The 19,694-nt window shown below is 37.4% G+C and overlaps 1 protein-coding gene across 1 annotated transcript in view; it reads left to right on the forward strand.

The window, feature by feature from the left end:
• CNTN6 (contactin 6) overlaps window positions 1–19,694 on the forward strand; it is a 177,692-nt gene that overhangs the window by 7,077 nt on the left and 150,921 nt on the right. The window contains exon 2 of the mRNA XM_052640803.1: window positions 1,951–2,126. Within this exon, the coding sequence (XP_052496763.1) occupies window positions 1,985–2,126 (142 nt within the window). The 5' untranslated portion in view covers window positions 1,951–1,984. The remainder of the gene's footprint in view (window positions 1–1,950; window positions 2,127–19,694) is intronic.

Consider the following 19,694-nt stretch of genomic DNA (forward strand, 5'->3'; position numbering starts at 1 on the left):
TTATTTCAGTGATTGATTTCAAAATTAAAGAAAGCTGGCAAACTAAGTGTGGTATATCCTTTGCGTTGAAAAAGCAAGGGAACACAAAGGTTCAAAGACCATGCCCTGTAAACAAATTATGAAAGACAGTATTATAGTACTGGCAAGGAGAATATTCAAGGCGTCAGATAGGCCTAAAAAAATAATAGTTTTCTCTATTTTCTTCTTCTAATATTGAGAACTAGAAACCGAATAAATTTCTCTAGAAAAAAAAATTGGCAGATAGTTCAGGCAAATGAAATGTACTATTTTTGACTGTTGTCTTTCAGCTTCCTTTTATTAAAAAGAAGTTGAGGTCCACAAGAATTGGCTAAGTAATTTAAAAGTGACAGAGTTGGTTCAAGTCCTCTGGATGATTTGATATACATCATTTCTCATCTTTAACAGGGTGGAAGATACCCTAAGCCTGTATTTCTCTTCCACTGTTGTAGACATTTGCCAGACTTTTTCCATGGGATGTTTTAGAATTCTAAAAAAGTCAATGACATTTGGAATAATTCTATAAAATGTCATTCCTTTCTTACAATTAGCTACCCGCACAAAACTATTTTTAATATGACCTTAGCATGAAGGGAAGAATCTGCAGAGCTCGCATAAACCCGAAAGAAACAAGATTTACAAACTGTCTTTATTTCACAGGAAGAGGCATTCACTTGTTTTTCTGACTGATTATCTTAACTCAATATTTTAAAATATATCTCTTTTCTTAAATGGTTTATATTACTACACAAAGCTAATGCCCTAGAAATGTATCTTTGAATGTGTAATATTCTGATTTCAAAATGTCTGACTATTTTGATGGAAGTAAGGGGTTGCAGGGAGAAGGCAATAGCACCCTACTCCAGTACTCTTGCCTGGAAAATCCCATGGATGGAGGAGCTGGAAGGCTGTAGTCCATGGGGTCGCTAAGGGTCGGACACAACTGAGCGATTTCACTTTCACTTTTCACTTTCATGCATTGAAGAAGGAAATGGCAACCCACTCCAGTGTTCTTGACTGCAGAATCCCAGGGACGGGGGAGCCTGGAGGGCTGCCATCTCTGGGGTCGCACAGAGTCGGACACTACTGAAGTGACTTAGCAGCAAGGGGTTGCAAGCTGGAGGAAGTGGGTCTATTAAAGATAACAAATGGGTATTCATTCATCTTAAAATAATAAAATATAATTTCTAAATCATCTAATACTTCTTTGAAAATAAATATAACTGTTAGGATTTTCTGATACTTCATTAATGTTCTAAAAGATTGTTGACTACTAGGTAAGCCGAGAAATTTTTTGCAGCCTAAAATGAAAACCTCTCAAACTGCATTTGTTTTGTTAAGGTATAATTTTAGTTTGGCATTTCTAAGTACTGTTGAAATATTTTCAGCATGATTAATTTTCCAAGTAAGAAACTATCAGAGACAATCATGTTCTAAAGTAGTCAGGTTATTTTTGTTTTGTTATCAACCTCAAATTGGCATTGTAAAGTCTTTGCTGGCTTTCTTTGTGCCATTCTAATATATTCTTCTTGGACTTCATCTCTAAATCATTTTTGACATTCAATTTTGCAGTATCAGTTGTGGGTGTTCAGGTATGGTATATATTATTTGAAAAGTTGTTAAAGGAATAAGATGGCCAGTGTTATTGACTGAATGTCTACTTTTTATTTCTTATGTCAAGAGTTCTGTTGCCTTTCTGCACAGGTTTTGGTGAATGTTTGTAATTTGTAAAGAGTAGATCTTTCAAATAATATAGTTATTGATATTATGGAGCTCAAGAAGACAATTATCTTCAGTGAAACTGGTAGGATGTGTCCACATGTAACCATGTTTTGTTTTAACAGTCTCAGGAATTGCAACTGTATGTTGTTTAAATCAGTAGTGGTCAACTCTGATTTTGGAGGCATAATTTGATTTTCTTTTCCTTTGAAGGTGGAAGCAAAATGGCGCAGATATTGATTTTACTATGAGCTATCACTACAGGTTGGATGGAGGCAGTTTGGCAATCAGCAGCCCTCGCACAGATCAAGATATTGGCACATACCAGTGCCTGGCCACCAATTCTCTGGGAACAATTCTGAGTCAGAAGGCAAAGCTCCAATTTGCATGTGAGTTTGTGAGGAAAATCTATAATCTTTGTGTTTCTGAAAATATATTCTTAGTATAACCATAGTAGAAAAAAGCTAACTTTGCCAATCACATGTTCTTTGAGAGCAAATATGAATTTATAGAGGTAAAAAGTTTTAACAGTGTGCATTTTGTGAATTCAGACTCCTGGGAATAGTTGAATCTGTTTCAAAAAAAAGCAGGAAATATCAGTATTATTTTATTTTGTGAATTATATTTAGAAACATCTCTGAAAGTTCTAGATATACATATTCAGATAAAGATTATATATATATATCCTTTTTCCTTCTTCTTTTGCATTGGGCATTAATGTGAAGGGCACACGAATAAAAGAAAGCAAAGATATTTTTGGGGGGAGGAAAGCTTTCTCCCAGGAAAAGTGATCATGCATCTGCAGTTTGATGCAGGTGGAAATAAAGTGGTTGCCAAAGGCAGACTTTATATTAACTGTAACAATGTCCAACTGCGTCACATAAATGTCATCCAAATAATTACCTTGGTGACATTTGGGGACATTAGCAGACGAACAATAGACATACTGCTTCTTATAGTGTTTATATATAGTGTTTCCAGGGACTGAAATGTTTCATATTGGATCCAGGGAAAGCCTTGTTTGAAAGTAATTACATTTGTTGATGTGGATGAAGCAGAAGCCTTACATCTTTCCCTTTATACCCCCTCTGCCATGCGACTCCCACTCACGCCCTCCTCAGAGGATGTACCAGGGACCAAACAGTGAGAAGCTACTCTTTGCGACCCTGATGAATAGGTCTATCCTTCTGTTATTTTGAAAAAGTAACTATTTTGAAATCTACAGAACAAAACATACATCCAAAGCCCAACTTGTAGAACTGTTGCAGGAAGGAGGACCCCTTCCAGGGCCCGAAACTGGGCTCTTGTCTAACACTCGGAAATGAATTGTCCGAGGAGACACATGTGCTGACAAAGCAAGAGATTTTATTGAGAAAGGGCACCGGAGCAGAGAGCAGCAGGGTAAGGGAACCCAGGAGAACAGCTCTGTCACATGGCTTGTAGTCTCAGGTTTTATGGTGATGGGATTAGTTTCCAGGTTGTCTTTAGCCAATCACTCTAACCCAAGAGTCCTTCCTGGTGGTGCATGCCTTGTTCAGCCAAGATGAATGCCAGAGAGAAGGATTCTGGGAAGTGGTCGGACATGTGGTGTCTCAGTTTGACCTTTCCCAAACTCTTCCAGTTGGTGGAGGCTTATTAGTTCCATGTTCCTTACCAGGAACTCTTGTCATAAAACAATTCATGCAAATGATTACTGTGGTGTCTGACCAGGGTGGGTGGTTTCAATCAGTGTGCTTCCCCTAACAGAACTACTTTAATCATCAGTAGATATATAAATTTGGACTACGAAATGGCAACCCACTCCAGTATTCTTTCCTAGGGGATCCCATGGACAGAGGAGTCTAGCAGCCTACACTCTGTGGTGTCACAAGAGTGAGACATGACTTAGCAACTAAACTTACCACCACAACCACCATTATATAAATTAATAATTAGGTCTGTTTCTCATTGCAAGTCTTGTGTTCCAAAGATACCTAGCTCCACACAAAGCTCCCCTATGTTAACCATTCTGTGAATGGCCTTGTTTCTGAATATGTATAAAGATACACTCAGAAATAAATACATATGTATATATAAGTATGTGTGTATAAATGTGCATGTGATTATAAATATACACACATGTACATATATGTATGTGGTCCTCTATTTACACACATACACACATGTATACATATACACAAGCATTGCTAAGTGTATCTGAATGTATTTATATCTTTAGAAAACAAAGGATAATGCAAAATTTTACAGGGCTAAATGGAATATAAAAAAATGCTGGTGGCTGCTCCCAACCTGAGATGGAACTCAGGTCTCCTGCATTGGAGGTGGATTCTTTACTGTCTGAACCAAATGGGAGCCCCATTTGAAACTTAGGGTAAAGATAATCACAATACTTGATTTCTACATTTCAGCTAAGACCATCACTTGTAAAAACAATAGCGAACAAAATATTAATGAAGACTTATTTTACAGAAGTAAACAATTGCTCCACAGGCTTTGAAAGACTCTGCCAAAATAATGGGTTTTTTTTTTTCACTTGAATAGAAGATGACCCTAGGAGATATACATGGTCAGATTGCATAAAAATAAATTTAATACATTTGATTTTCTGGTAAAGGAAATCACATAGAGCATATTTATTTGCTACACCTGGTGTTTCTCCAGAGTTATGGATTCTATCCATTCTTGAAAATAACTGAATATCTATGATGAAAGTTAATGCACTGTGCTTTATATGGCCATATATTGCCTTCTCTTTGTTCCCCCTTTTAAATGAAAACTTTGTATTTTTAATTTCTAAATTATTATTTTACTTATTTTTCTGCTTTAAAAATGTGTAACTAGAAGTTTTTGTAAGTTAAAACATAAATTCTATTTGCTAAAAAAAAAAAAGAGGAAATATTTAAAATTCAGAAAAAAAAATTATGCTTTCATTTGGATGAATGAGGAAAGTCAGTTCTTCTATCCTTGCTGACTTTCCTGTCTCTTCATAAAGTTTTCTGTTTTGGGAGTTGAAAGTATATGACTGTTGTTCCTAAAAGCACTTGTATTACTATTCATGGAGGAAGAAGGTCTACATCCATTAGCTGATCTTTCTCCTGCAGACTTAAAGGGTCTTAGGTTTCAAGTCTTAAACTTGAAAAAACAAAACAAACAAACAAGAAAGAATCAGATCATTCTGCCTTTTCTGTCCAGTAACTATAACAGTGTCTTGCCTGAAATGTTTCCTGTTCTTTCCATGGAGAGATTTGGTTGACTTTATCTCTGCTGACTTGAATCAACTCTAAAAATAACCAACACTTTTTAATCACCTATAAAGTATCTCCTTTTCTTTCCTAGATCTCATAAGTACTCTTGCCAGTTTACTTAAGTCAGTTGTTCATTCCAAGTAGTAAAGAATTTATTTTAAAAATGTGAAAAATACCACTTCTAGCTTTGTCACTGCTATTACGCAACTCTGAATGATCTATTTTGAACAAATGTGCATAAAGATCTTAAAAATAAATCAAAAGGTGTTAATAACTTACAGCCCAGGAGACTCCATTTACAAATTCTTTCTTCTAATCTCATTTAAGGCACACAGGATATTAGTTTTGCAAAATAGATTTTCTGAACTTTCACCCAAAGAGGTTACATTTGTATACACGTTGAAATCTGCACATAATCTTAGAAATAAGGTTACTTTTCCAAAAAGAGAGGAGGGTGTAGAGAGATAGACAGAGAAAATGAAGATACAGAGAAAGGAGTGGCCGAAAGCAGAAGAGAGAACAAAATAGAAGGGAACTATCCAATAAAAAAATTTGTTTTTCTATGAAAACATCTTAAATATCACTAATCAGTATACAAATACAAATCAAAACCAGAAAACACTACTTCATACTCATTAAGGTGGCTATTACCAAAAAAAAAAAAAAAAAAGGCAAAACAAATAAACAACAACAAAAATATCCACAGAGAATAATAAGTGTTGGCAAAGGTGTGGAAAATTGAAACCCTTCTGCATTACTGGTGGGGATGCAAACTCGTACAGCTACTATGGAATACAGCATGGGAGTTCCTTGAAAAGTTAAACATAGACTTAACACAGTCATTCTACCTCTAGCCATGCCTTCAACTTAATCTGAGTTCTCATCACTATCTTCATAAATTTTCAACATTGCCTATTTTCCTAGAAAGGCTTTTGTACCTTTCTTAAAATCATAACAATGGTGGTCACATGCTAAAATTTTCCCTACAAACAGACCTGAGTTCAAATTCTATCTCTGTGAAATATCCAGCAGCAGGAAATTAGGTCACCTTTTAACAATATTAAGCCTATTTATGAAATGTATACAGTGAGAATTACAGCAGAATCCAAAGGACAGTGACAGGAATTAAGTGAGTAATGATGTGAAACCCCTGGTCCTTTATAGGCACTCAGGAAATAGTAACTCTAATTCTTTTGATATTTTCATTTCCTCCCCCAAATTGGCCAAACATCCATATATTTCAAACTGCTACGGTTACTCATAGAAAAATCTATTTTACATTTCAAAACTTCCTCCAGACCAGTTGTTTTCAAGGCTTTTAAGTGTTTGACATGTATTACCTTTCTTGAACTGTGGAATAACCATAAGAGGATAATTCTATCATTTCCATTTTACAGATTAGAAGCCTGAGGCTCACTGAGATTGGGACTTTTTAGAAAATATATTGTTAGAGAATCAGTTGTAACTTTAGTACAAAAGTCCAGATTCTACAGCAGAAACCAATATAACATTGTAAAACAGTTATGTTCCATTAAAAAAAAAAAATTCAGATTCTATAACTCATGTCTTTTTTATTAAGGCATTCAGTCCAATTCAAACAGTGCTCACACAGATCAAATGGGCTTTTGTTGTTTATTTAATAGGCCTTTGACATAATCACTGTTGAAATAATCAGCCATTTCTAAAGGACAGTAAACTTCACATAGGCCTGGTGGTAGATCCCATTAGTGCTGGGTTCAAATCCCCTTTACTGGACAGTGAGCCCAGCTGTTAATGACCACAGCTACCCCTTTTCTTCAACCCATGCCCTAGAGCTCCCCGTGGGCTCAGGCTGGAGCTAGACAACAGCTGAGACCCCCTTTTGCTTAGCCCCTTCCTATGCCCTATCCAGTTCCCATCCCTCCATTTCTCCTTCAAGTGTTTCCTCAATAAATCAACGCAGTTGAACCTCTGCTTCAGGCTTTGCTTCTAAGGAAACCAAAGTAAGACAGACACTAGACATGTAAGATATTTGATCTTATTGACAGACAAATTGGGTCCAGAATCTCTATTCATATGAATTTCCATAGGTAAGAGCAAAACTATACATCAGAATAAAATTGTGCCAACAACTCTGCTTCCCACCCATTGGCAGTTGTATAGTGCCACTTTGACCTTCAGAACAAATGAACTATGAACCACCTTTCAGAACCTAACTCATCCATGGGAGAGGCTCTGTAGGTAAATGTGTCTAGATAGTTGATGGCTTGTGTTTGCAACTTCTTTCCTGATGTTCAGCAATTCAAAATCTCCCTTGGAGTTTATTTTAGACTCCGGCCTATTAGAGTTGCCTTAACTTGAATCATCCCACCACAAAACCATGCAGGAATACAGCCCAAATATTTAAAAAACAAAACCCAAAAAACTCCGTTATAAAACATCCTCCTAACTCTAATCTGTCTTTAAATTGCTATGTTACTCAGGCAAGTTAGTCATCTCTGTAGACTTATTAAAGGTATGTTTTGAATTATTTAATCGCAAACGTTTCCTTCAATTCTTCCACATAAGATTCTGTCATTCCAAATTATCAGGTAGATTCTTATTTAAGCTCTTTTCTTTTTTCCTCCAAGCAACCTCAACCCTAAAGCAAATGCAGTGAGTGTCTAGTCACCAAAAGCTTGTTATCACCCTGGCATTCTTGAATGATAAAACCAGTTTGACTTTATACAAGCTACACATGCAGTTGCTTTGAATTTCTTTTATTTCTCAAGGACTTTGGTGGTAAAGGTTGAATGTAGACTTCTTCCTTTCATATGTATGTTAATGAATTACTCTGTATTTGTGTGAGAGAACATTGCATCTGTCATTGCTGTTTAAAATGTCATCTTTGAGTGAAGAAAATGTAGACAATTTTGAAAGAAACCTCTGATTTCACTGACCTGTATTTTTTTTTTTTTTTTTTGAGACTCATAATATATACTTCTACCAACGAATAGAGAAACACTGGGATAAAAGTTACTTATGAATAGACTTTTTGGTTCCTCCTCTATTTAATATTTAATCACAGATAATGTTTTAAATAAGTTTTTTCTATTATTGCTGAAATCTCCTCGTTTTGCAAGACTGATGCTAGACTGGTTGAATAAATGAATGGTCATTTATTTATTCATCAGCCAAGCAACCAGAAAACACCTTATTTATATGCATCAAGCACTGTGCTAGGAACTAAAGATCAAATGGTAGATAAGAAATAGCTACTCCCTGTCTTCACAGAGCAGACAGGTGAAAACCTGTGAGCAAGAAAAAAAAGAAAGAAAGAAATTGCTAGCATTTGCATAATACATATTACATAGCAGGCATCGTTCCAAGCTCTTTATGTAAATTAACTTCAATGAGCCTCACATAACACTATGAAGTTACTATAATCCCTTTTTCGGATGACCAGATCGAGGCTGGAGAAGAATTAACCAAGTTGCCTCAAATCACACACGTAATAAGCGACAGAGTCAGTATTCAAACTCGGGCAGTTGGAACCTGGAGTCCATGTTCTTAATGCCCACATGTGCGTGCATGCTAAGTTGCTTCTGTTGTGTCTGACTCTTTGCGACCCTATAGATTGTAGCCCACCAGACGCCTCTGTCCATGGGAATCTCCAGGCAAGAATACTGGAGTGGATTGCCAAGTCCTCTTCCAGGGAATCTTTCCAATTCAGGGATGAAACCCATGTCTCCTGTGGCTCCACTGCAGGCAGATTCTTTACCCCACAGCACCTCCTTAAAAAAAGCCTCAGGTGATGTGAGAGGGTTAGATGTAATCTATAAGAGAGACCAGAAGAGAAAGTAGTCAAGTTTGTCTGGATTGGACAAAGGGAAAGGGAAGCCTTCCAAAGACAATGGGGCTTGAACTGAGCCTTGAAATATTAGATTGTGTTGCAGATGAAGAAAATAGGGGAGGAGAATGTTCAGGTCCACAGGAAAACAAGAGGAATGAAAATGCAAACAAGCCTCAAGTATTAGAGAAAATGTGAGGGGAATGGGAAAAACCAGGCAGGAACATGACATGCCATGATTCAGAAATAACTGGTTTTCTAGGACAAGGCTGAACCATAAATTAGAGCCAGGTACATCCAAATTTCAGAGACCCTTTATTTCCAAGCGTAATCTATGAATAATGGAATGATTGGGTGATGCCAGAAAAAACAGCAAAATTCTATCATATCATGAAGATTTTAGGCAGAGGCACCAGGGATGAACTATGTTTCAAAAATATTCTCACTCAGTGTGACGATGTATACAGGTGTGAATTCATGTGTAAAATAGTGGTGTCAATAGTACCCACTGTCTGCGCATGTGTGTGCTAAGTCACTTCAGTTGTGTCCAGTTCTTTGTGACTCTATGGACTGTAGCCCACCAGGCTCCAGTCTATGGGGTCTTCCAGGCAAAAATACTGAAGTGGGGTGCTATTCCCTTCTCCAAGGGATCTTCGTGATCCACGGATGGAACCCATGTTTCTTATGTCTCCTGCAATGGCAGGTGGGTTCTGTACAAATAGTACCACCTGGGAAGCCCACTCTATTTATATAGGTTTATTATAAGGACCAAATATGCATTATTATATGTAGAGCAGTGGGTAAGGGCACCTGGTATATGTTGTGAGTTGTTGATTGAGAGCCTGGGAGAGGTCTGGCCATGTAACTGTGTATAGACCAAGTTTGGTACTTCAGTACTTATCCTAAGAACAATGGAAATGCTTTGAATGATGTTGCAGATTTTGAAGTTGTTTATAAACTGTTGTTTGAAAATACTAATACTTTTTCATTAAAAATATTGATCTGATATATTAATGATCTTAGTTTTATTATTAAAACCACCATATACATATTTAGGGATTCTAGGGGTAAAGAACCCGCCTACCAATGCATGAGACTTGAAATGTGAGTTCATTCCCTGGCTTGGGAATATCCCTAGGAGGAGGGCATGGCAACCCACTCCAGTATTCTTGCCTGGAGAATCCCATGGACAGAGGAACGGGGTGAGCTACAGTCCATGGGGTTGCAAAGAGTTGGACACAACGGAAGCGACTTCACACACAGGCACATGTTTAGGGATGCTCCAAACCTCACTTCTCACACTTGTAGGATGAAGTTAAAGAATTCTTGCTTCATGTCACAGGGTTTAATTTTACATGGCTCAAGGTTAACATGTGATAATATTTCATTTTAAAGGGCTATAAAGATGTGAGCATTTACAATCACTGTAAATTTTTTCTTTCCCAGAGAAATGCCAAGGGTTTTATATCTGCAATGCTGTTCATCTTTATTCTCTACCTGTAACCTGTCCCAAATCATGTTTTGCAGGTTGAGAAATTAAGGAAATTGAAAATGGGGCAAACACATCACCTGGTCATTAACCTATCACAGACCTAGAATTTTTCACATCTCAATCTCAAAATAACTTTTAAATATATATATATATATATATATATATATATATATATATATATATATGTAGGTAGAGGAAGTAAAACAGAACCCACATAAATCCCAAAACCATAATCAGAACAATAGAAAAGATCTCCAGGCAAAAGTAATGATATAAAGGTCTTTGACTCTTTAGAGAAGGAACTCCGAAGATACCTGTATATTATTTGAAAAAGTGAAAGTGAAAGTCACTCAGTCGTGTCTGACTCTTTGCGACCCCATGGACTATACACTCAATGGAATTCTCCAAGCCAGAATGCTGGAGTGGGTTGCCATGCTCTTCTCCAGGGGATCTTCCCAACCCAGGGTTTGAACTTAGGTCTCCCACATTGCAGGCAGATTCTTTATCAGCTGAACCACAAGGGAAGGGGATGTGTATTTTCATTTCTGTCTTTTGCCCAGTATCTGTACAAGCACAAAAAACAAACAAACAAAAGAAACTCCTCACATTTGGAAATAAATTTTAAAAGCTTCCTTGGGTACTGATGATTCAAAATGTCTTTAAATTTTTTTCACATGTAAGAAATACAAAAACAGTTATACATGATCCTGATGATATGGTGGCAAAGTGCATTTATATCTGAAAAATAAATTAAGACCTGGGAGAAGGAGTTTTAAAGATAACACTTGAAAATGCATTTGGAAATTGTAAAGGCTCTGATAATTTTGAAGTATGTGTCAAGTGGGTAATGCATATCTAATTATAATTGAAAATGCTAGATGGCTTTTAACCTTTTTTTTTTTTTTTTACATCAGGAAAATAACTAAACAAAGTAAGTTGACATATTTTTCTTTAACTTATTAAATAAAATAAATCAGATAAATTAGTATTGGTTTTTCATGATCAAATTGTTCCAATGAAGTTAATATTCTCAATTTATCTTAATATAAAACCATCAATAGGTATTGTAAAAAGAAGAAGAGTTTGTCTTTGCTTTTAAAACTAACTTAAGCCTTAAACAACTGGACTCAGACTAGTTGTACAACTAAATTACAGCAAGCTACTATTATTTTTATTTTCTTTACTAAATCAACAGGAAAATGGATTATTCAATGTCTTAGCCTCATTTTCTTCTTCTTCATCACTGTTGGACATCTATGTATGTATCTTATCAGAAATGACACTTTTTCAAAAGGCAGGCTTTCTCTTACTTCCCATATTCGGTAAGACTTAGTCTTTTTGGATCCATTTGAATAAAAGTGCACATTCAAGCTGCACAGGTGAAGAGTTGGGGTTCGAGAAGAAAATGTTACAAAGTAAGGTATTCATCTAATCAAAACTGAGAGCGCCTGGTTTGTAAAATAGAGAAAGAAACCCAAAGCCAAAGGGCTTATTTATTACTCTTTTGCTACTTGACAAAGATTTTGAGGAACTTTTGCACATAACCCATAGAGATTTTGCTTTTGAAATTTACAGATTTAGCCAGGACTCACAGCTACATTCTTATTTGTACTAAAGAAATGAATTATTTTCTAGGAGTTTTAATATGTTACTGAAACGGCAGACCCAAATCAAATGTTTAAAAAGTGAATTTGAATGATAAAGAGGATTTGGTGTCAACCTCTGGAAATGTTCATCTTGTTTTAAGACATTAATTTATATGTAACCTTTTCCAAGAAGCAAACACATACAGAAAATTACAAAACATATAAGAACAGTGAAATATTACTAAGCCAGATCCAGAGACAGAAAACCGGCAACCCCAGAAGCCCTTTACCTTTCCACTTTCTACTTCCTCTCTCCTCTCCACTATCTTGACTTGTAAATAAATATTGTCTTTTTCAATTGAATAAAACCACACTATATACATTCCTTTGAGTCTGGCTTTGCAGTCGACAGTATTTATGAGATTTATTCATGTTGTTGTGGGCAATTGTAGATCATTCATTTCCACTGCTATATAATATTTTATTATACAAGTATACTATGATTACTGAATGACTTCTCATCTTAATGGAAATGTGGATTGTTTCTAGAGGGAAAGATGAATAATTCTTTATGAATAATCATGTTTATATCTTTGGTACATTTGTGTAGACATTTATCTGTTGTTTATACCATAGAGTAGAATTATAGGGCATTTGGGTATGTGTATTTACAACTTTAAAAGATAATGTCAACTGTTGTCTCTAGTGGTTTTATGAATTTATCCTCTTACCAGCAATGTTTTTTGACCACAGGTGACACTATCTTTTGTCAACTATTTTGTCAGTCTTTTTTAAAATTTTAGTGTTTGAAGAGGATCTGCTAAGTTGTCTTATTTGGGTTTGATTTACATTTCTTGGTAACTAATGAACTTGAGCACCTTTCATATGTGTATTGGCTTTATGCAAATCCTCTCCCTTTTAGAAGAAAACATTTAACTCATTTTTCTATTAAGCCATCTTTTTCTTAGTGATTGGTTCTAGCTATGAGCACATTGTTGCTTTTATGTGGAGGAATAGCTTTTCCTACTTTGTGGCTTGCCTTTAACTCACTTAAACATGTCTTGATAAATAGAAATTTTCAAATTTAATACAGTCCAATTTATCAGTTGTTCCCTATATGTAATGATGCTTTTTGTAAAAAGTTTAAGAAATGCTTTCCTACCTTGATTAAATGAAGATACTCACCTATATTATTACTTTAATTTATTGGCTTGACCTTCATATTTAAAATTGCAGTGCACCTGGAAGTTATTTATTTATTTGTTGGCGTGGGGTAAGGTAGGTTCAATATATATGCATATTTTACACGGATCCTCTTGAGCCAATCAATATATGAAAAATGCAGCCCTTGCTTCAATGTTCTATACTGCCATCGCTGAAGATATTCAAGTATGCCTGGGACTGCTTTAGGCTTTCTCTCTTCTCTTCCATTGGTGTATTTTCTATCCTGTGCAAATGCCAAACTCAATTATGGTAGTCTTACAATAAGTTCTAATATCTGGGTGTGTTTCAGTTGATGGTACATATTAAATATGAGGTTTGGTTTGTAAGCTAAACTCAAGGAGAATAAAATCCCAAATAAAATAAAAAAGAAACAGAAACTCATATCATAATGTTCTATCCAATCACTAAAATTGAGCTTTCCAGTGGTGAAGGCAAAAAAGGGTTCCTATCTTTCAGGGGATTAAAAACATGTCAATTGTTTCTGTAAGCATAATTCCTCTGATTCTAGAACCTGAGAGAAGTTTCTCCTGTGAATCTTCAAGAGCAAAATGGGTGATTCAGTGAATGACATTCCCCTCACAAACCTGTTCAAATGCTTACAACATTGGTTTTCTTATGGTGGTTTCTTACATCATAGCTCAAAAATAATAGCTTGTATTTGTTAGATGCTCCTCAAGCCTCTTCCATAACATTAGTTAAGAGGCTTCTCAAACTATGTGCCTAGTTTACTACTCCTGGAGCCCAGTCACTGTCTATTTGCAATCCTCACCAACCTCTGGCTATAGCTGTTGCAATACCATCAATATGCGCTCTGTACAGGCAGTGGATGGTGTGACTTTTCTTGGTGGAAGGGTCACAAAGCTTAACTCACTCCAGAGGTCCTGTTTACCTCTATCAGAAAACTAGGTTAGAATATTTTCCCTAGACATTCCTCTGTTTACTTTCATTTTCTCAGACTTCCTAGATCGATGGTATAGGAAGAAAATTGTTCTGGTTCCAGAACTGGTGGTGTTACATTTATGTCACCCCCTTCTTCATTCTTGTAGAAATGAGGGAATAGTGGAAATTTATAAAAATGAGGCCTGTAAGCATTTCTAGTTTTGTGATGTTGAGTACATCTGCTATGATGGATGCTAGCATGCTAAGTTGCTTCAGTCGTGTCCAACTCTGTGCAACCCCATAGACGGCAGCCCACCAGGCTCCCCTATCCCTGGGATTCTCCAGGCAAGAACACTGGTGTGGGTTGCCATTTCCTTCTCCAAGGCATGAAAGTGAAAAGTGAAAGTGAAGTCATTCAGTCGTGTCCGACTCTTCACAACCTCTGTCCATGGGATTTTCCAGGCAAGAGTACTTGAGTGGGGTGCCATCGCCTTCTCCAGGATGCTAGCATATATGCTCCTGAAAGGAATCACCAATCTTTTCAACAATTCTTTCTAGTTAAAGAGTATAATTTAATTTAATCCTTCAAACTACCACGTAACAGAAGCCACTATTATAATCCCAATTTTAGATAAGAAATGAAGCAATATGCTTAGGGTAATTAGAAAATAGTGTAGGTGAGATATAATACAAGAGATTCTGATGTTTAAACCCACTTCCCTAATCATTCAACTAGTGCTTATAAAATGCTAATATGCATAAAGCATTTGGGAATCTTACTAAATGTAAATTATGATTCAAGAAACCTAAATGGGGGCGCAATAGTTTAAGTTTTAGCTAACTTCCAGGTGACACATTTGTTGCTGGCCTCAAAACCACACTGAGTAGGAAACACACTCTCAGAATAAGACTTACATTAGTGTCTAAAACAATATAAGAATGGTCTACCCAAGGTGATGCAAGAAGGCAGCTCTGTTATGGTTTACATAAATTCAGAGGAAAAGCAACTGTTCATCTGTATTTCCAGACTCTAAGATGGCCGTTCAACATTTTTATTTACACATTCAAGTAATGCATATTTATCGAGCACATACAATGTGCCAAACACAAGTAGAAGTAGTGAGCAAAGTAAACTATATTATCTGTGCTGGTGCATCTGCTCAAACATAACTATCAGTTCAGTTCAGTTCAGTCGCTCAGTCGTGTCTGACATTTGCGACCCCATGAATCGCAGCATGCTAGGCCTCCCTGTCCATCACCAACTCCCGGAGTTCACTCAGACTCACGTCCATTGAGTCAGTGATGCCATCCAGCCATCTCATCCTCTGTCGTCCCCTTCTCCTCCTGCCCCCAATCCCTCCCAGCATCAGAGTCTTTATCAATGAGTTAAATCTTCGCATGAGGTGGCCAAAGTACTGAAGTTTCAACTTTAGCATCATTCCTTCCAAAGAAATCCCAGGGCTGATCTTCTTCAGAATGGACTGGTTGGATCTCCTTGCAGTCGAAGGGACTCTCGAGAGTCTCCTCCAACACCACAGTTCAAAAGCATCAATTCTTCGGCACTCAGCCTTCTTCACAGTCCAACTCTCACATCCATACATGACCACAGGAAAAACCATAGCCTTGACTAGACGGACCTTAGTCGGAAAAGTAATGTCTCTGCTTTTGAATATACTATCTAGGTTGGTCATAACTTTTTTTCCAAGGAGTAAGTGTCTTTTCATTTCATGGATGCAGTCACCATCTGCAGAGACTTTGGAGCCCAAAAAATTAAAGTCTGACACTGTTTCCACTGTTTCCCCATCTATTTCCCATGAAGTGATGGGACCAGATGCCATGATCTTTGTTTTCTGAATGTTGAGCTTTAGGTCAACTTTTTCGCTCTCCTCTTTCACTTTTATCAAGAGGCTTTTTAGTTCCTCTTCACTTTCTGCCATAAGGGTGGTGTCATCTGCATATCTGAGGTGATTGATATTTCTCCCAGCAATCTTGATTCCAGCTTGTGTTTCTTCCAGTCCAGCATTTCTCATGATGTACTCTGCATAGAAGTTAAATAAGCAGGGTGACAATATACAGCCTTGACGTACTCCTTTTCCTATTGGGAACCAGTCTGTTGTTCCATGTCCAGTTCTAACTCTTGCTTCCTGACCTGCATACAGATTTCTCAAGAGGCAGGTTAGGTGGTCTGGTATTCCCATCTCTTTCAGAATTTTCCACAGTTTCTTGTGATGCACACTGTCAAAGGCTTTGGCATAGTCAATAAAGCAGAAATAGATGTTTTTCTGGAACTCTCTTGCTTTTTCCATGATTCAGCAGATATTGGCCATTTGATCTGTGGTTCCTCTGCCTTTTGTAAAACCAGCTTGAACATCAGGGAGTTCACAGTTCACGTATTGCTGAAGCCTGGCTTGGAGAATTTTGAGCATTACTTTACTAGCATGTGAGATGAGTGCAGTTTTGCAGTAGTTTGAGCATTCTTTGGCATTGCCTTTCTTTGGAATTGGAATGAAAGCTGACCTTTTCCAGTCCTGTGGCCACTGCTGAGTTTTCCAAATTTGCTGGCATATTGAGTGCAGCACTTTCACAACATCATGTTTCAGGATTTGAAACAGCTCAACTGGAATGCCATCACCTCCACTAGCTTTGTTCATAGTGATGCTTTCTAAGGCCCACTTGACTTCACATTCCAAGATGTCTGGCTCTAGATTAGTGATCACATCATCATGATTATCTGGGTTGTGAAGATCTTTTAGTACAATTCTTCTGTGTATTCTTGCCACCTCTTCTTAATATGTTCTGCTTTTGTTAGGTCCAGACCATTTCTGTCCTTTATCGAGCCCATCTTTGCATGAAATGTTCCCTTGGTATCTCTAATATTCTTGAAGAGATCTCTAGTCTTTCCCATTCTGTTGTTTTCCTCTATTTCTTTGCATTGATCACCGAAGAAGGCTTTCTTATCTCTTCTTGCTATTCTTTGGAACTCTGCATTCAGATGCTTATATCTTTCCTTTCCTCCTTTGCTTTTTGCCTCTCTTCTTTTCACAGCTATTTCTAAGACCTCCCCAGACAGCCATTTTGCTTTTTTGCATTTCTTTTCCATGGGGATGGTCTTGATCCCTGTCTCCTGTACAATGTCACGAACCTCATTCCATAGTTCATCAGGCACTCTATCTATCAGATCTAGGCCCTAAATTCTATTTCTCACTTCCACTGTATAATCATAAGGGATTTGATTTAGGTCATACCTGAATGGTCTAGCAGTTTTCCCTACTTTCTTCAATTTGAGTCTGAATTTGGCAATAAGGAGTTCATGATCTGAGCCACAGTCAGCTCCCGGTCTTGTTTTTGTTGATTGTATAGAGCTTCTCCATCTTTGGCTGCATAGAATATAATCAATCTGATTTCGGTGTTGACCATCTGGTGATGTCCATGTGTAGAGTCTTCTCTTGTGTTGTTGGAAGAGGGTGTTTGCTATGACCAGTGCATTTTCTTGGCAAAACTCTATCAGTCTTTGCCCTGCTTCATTCTGCATTCCAAGGCCAAATTTGCCTGTTACTCCAGGTGTTTCTTGATTTCCTACTTTTGCATTTCAGTCCCCATAATGAAAAGGACATCTTTTTTGGGTGTTAGTTCTAGAAGGTCTTGTAGGTCTTCATATAACCGTTCAACTTCAGTTTCTTCAGCGTTACTGGTTGGGGCATAGACTTGGATAACTGTGATATTGAATGGTTTGCCTTGGAGATGAACAGAGATCATTCTGTCGTTTTTGAGACTGCATCCAAGTACTGCATTTCATACTCTTTTGTTGACCTTGATGGCTACTCCATTTCTTCTGAGGGATTCCTGCCTGCAGTAGTAGATATAATGGTCATCTGAGTTAAATTCACCCATTCCAGTCCATTTTAGTTCGCTGATTCCTAGAATGTCGACATTCACCCTTGCCATCTCTTGTTTGACCACTTCCAATTTGCCTTGATTCATGGACCTGACATTCCTGGTTTCTATGCAATAATGCTCTTTACAGCATCAGACCTTGCTTTTATCACCAGTCACATCCACAGCTGGGTATTGTTTTTGCTTTGGCTTCATCCCTTCATTCTGTCTGGAGTTATTTCTCCACTGATCTCCAGTAGCATATTGGGCACCTACTGACCTGGGGAGTTCCTCTTTCCGTATCCTATCATTTTGTCTTTTCATACTGTTCATGGGGCTCTCAAGGCAAGAATGCTGAACTGGTTTGCCTTTCCCTTCTCCCATGGACCACATTCTGTCAGACCTCTCCACCATGACCCGCCCGTCTTGGGTTGCCCCGCGGGCATGGCTTGGTTTCAGTGAGTTAGACAAGGCTGTGGTCCTAGTGTGATTAGATTGACTAGTTTTCTGTGAGTATGGTTTCAGTGTGTCTGCCCTCTGATGCCCTCTTGCAACACCTGTCATCTTTTACTTCAAAAAAAAAAAATCAATATAACAATGTCATTGTCATATAGAACAAGGAAAAAAAATGTGTCTGACCATTAACCAAAGCAATAAGGTTTTGAACTATAATCTCCTATCAGAAATTTCTACTCATTACATCAGAAAATTCAAATGAGGAAGAGTATAGATTTATAGGCATGACTTAACAAGTCAATTGCAGGGTGATTACCCTCCCCTTCCTTTTTGAGAATCCTTAAGTTGAGAGATCTACTTCCATATACATATTAATGAGTTGTTTTGCATAAGTCAATTCTGTTTCATGAATGGAGATTACATAACCCTCATTTGATTCTTCCTGAAATCCCATCCATATGAGCTACTAGAATTTATCTTACTATCCTTTGAGTACAAAGGATTTATTTTAATTATTTCATCAGTTTTAAGCAAGAGCAATCAAACTTAATAATGCTAGGGGGCTGTGCCCCAAGCCAGTTGCCTCTCAGCTTTCTGTTTTTTTGTCTTTGTACTGGTCTCAGTCTTTATTTAGAACATATTAATAAACCTAGTGTTTTCATTTTAAAAGCTATGAAATCTGGCTGAGTCAAACATCAAAATTTATGATATTTCTTCTTGGCAAGTCTAGCAGGTTGAGGGTCCTATTATTATTAATATAAACATTAATATTAATAAAAGTTAGTAGGTATCCAATAAGCCAAGCACTGGGAAAAGCAGTTCCTGGGCTTGCTTAAATTCCTATCATGAGTGTGTGGGAGGGCCAAGAACTTAAGCCTGGCTCTGACTGACAAAGAAACCAGGCTCTGAACACAAACATCCTCATTGGCAGGTGTCCTAAAGAAGCATCTTACTGTCCATGGTCCAAGTTATGTCATCTCTACCCTCCACCTTTCTCCTCCACCCTCCATCTCTGCAGACACTCTGGATAAAACTATCCCTTCCCCTTAACTTTACATACTCACAGCAGACGCAGAGAGAGTGTTTTGATGAGACCCTTCACAAACACATACCCAAACACACATCCTTGCCACATCTGCCTTGGCATTACCATCTCTTATGTATTGGACCTTCACTATTGTGGATATAGAACATTGTAATAAGCCTTGAGTTCTAAGGTCACCAATCACCGCCCAGACCCTCATAAACACATAACTCTGTTTGTTCTCATATCTGACCCCATTTCCCAACCTCCTCAGCTGCTGAAATTATTCCCTGGACCATGTGAAACCAAGTCAGTAATCAGTTGAATCCTTATACTTTGCTCCCTACATTGCTTCAGTTGAAACTGGGTT

This window comes from Budorcas taxicolor, chromosome 1 (assembly GCF_023091745.1).
Source record: "Budorcas taxicolor isolate Tak-1 chromosome 1, Takin1.1, whole genome shotgun sequence".
Taxonomy (NCBI): Eukaryota; Metazoa; Chordata; class Mammalia; order Artiodactyla; family Bovidae; genus Budorcas; species Budorcas taxicolor.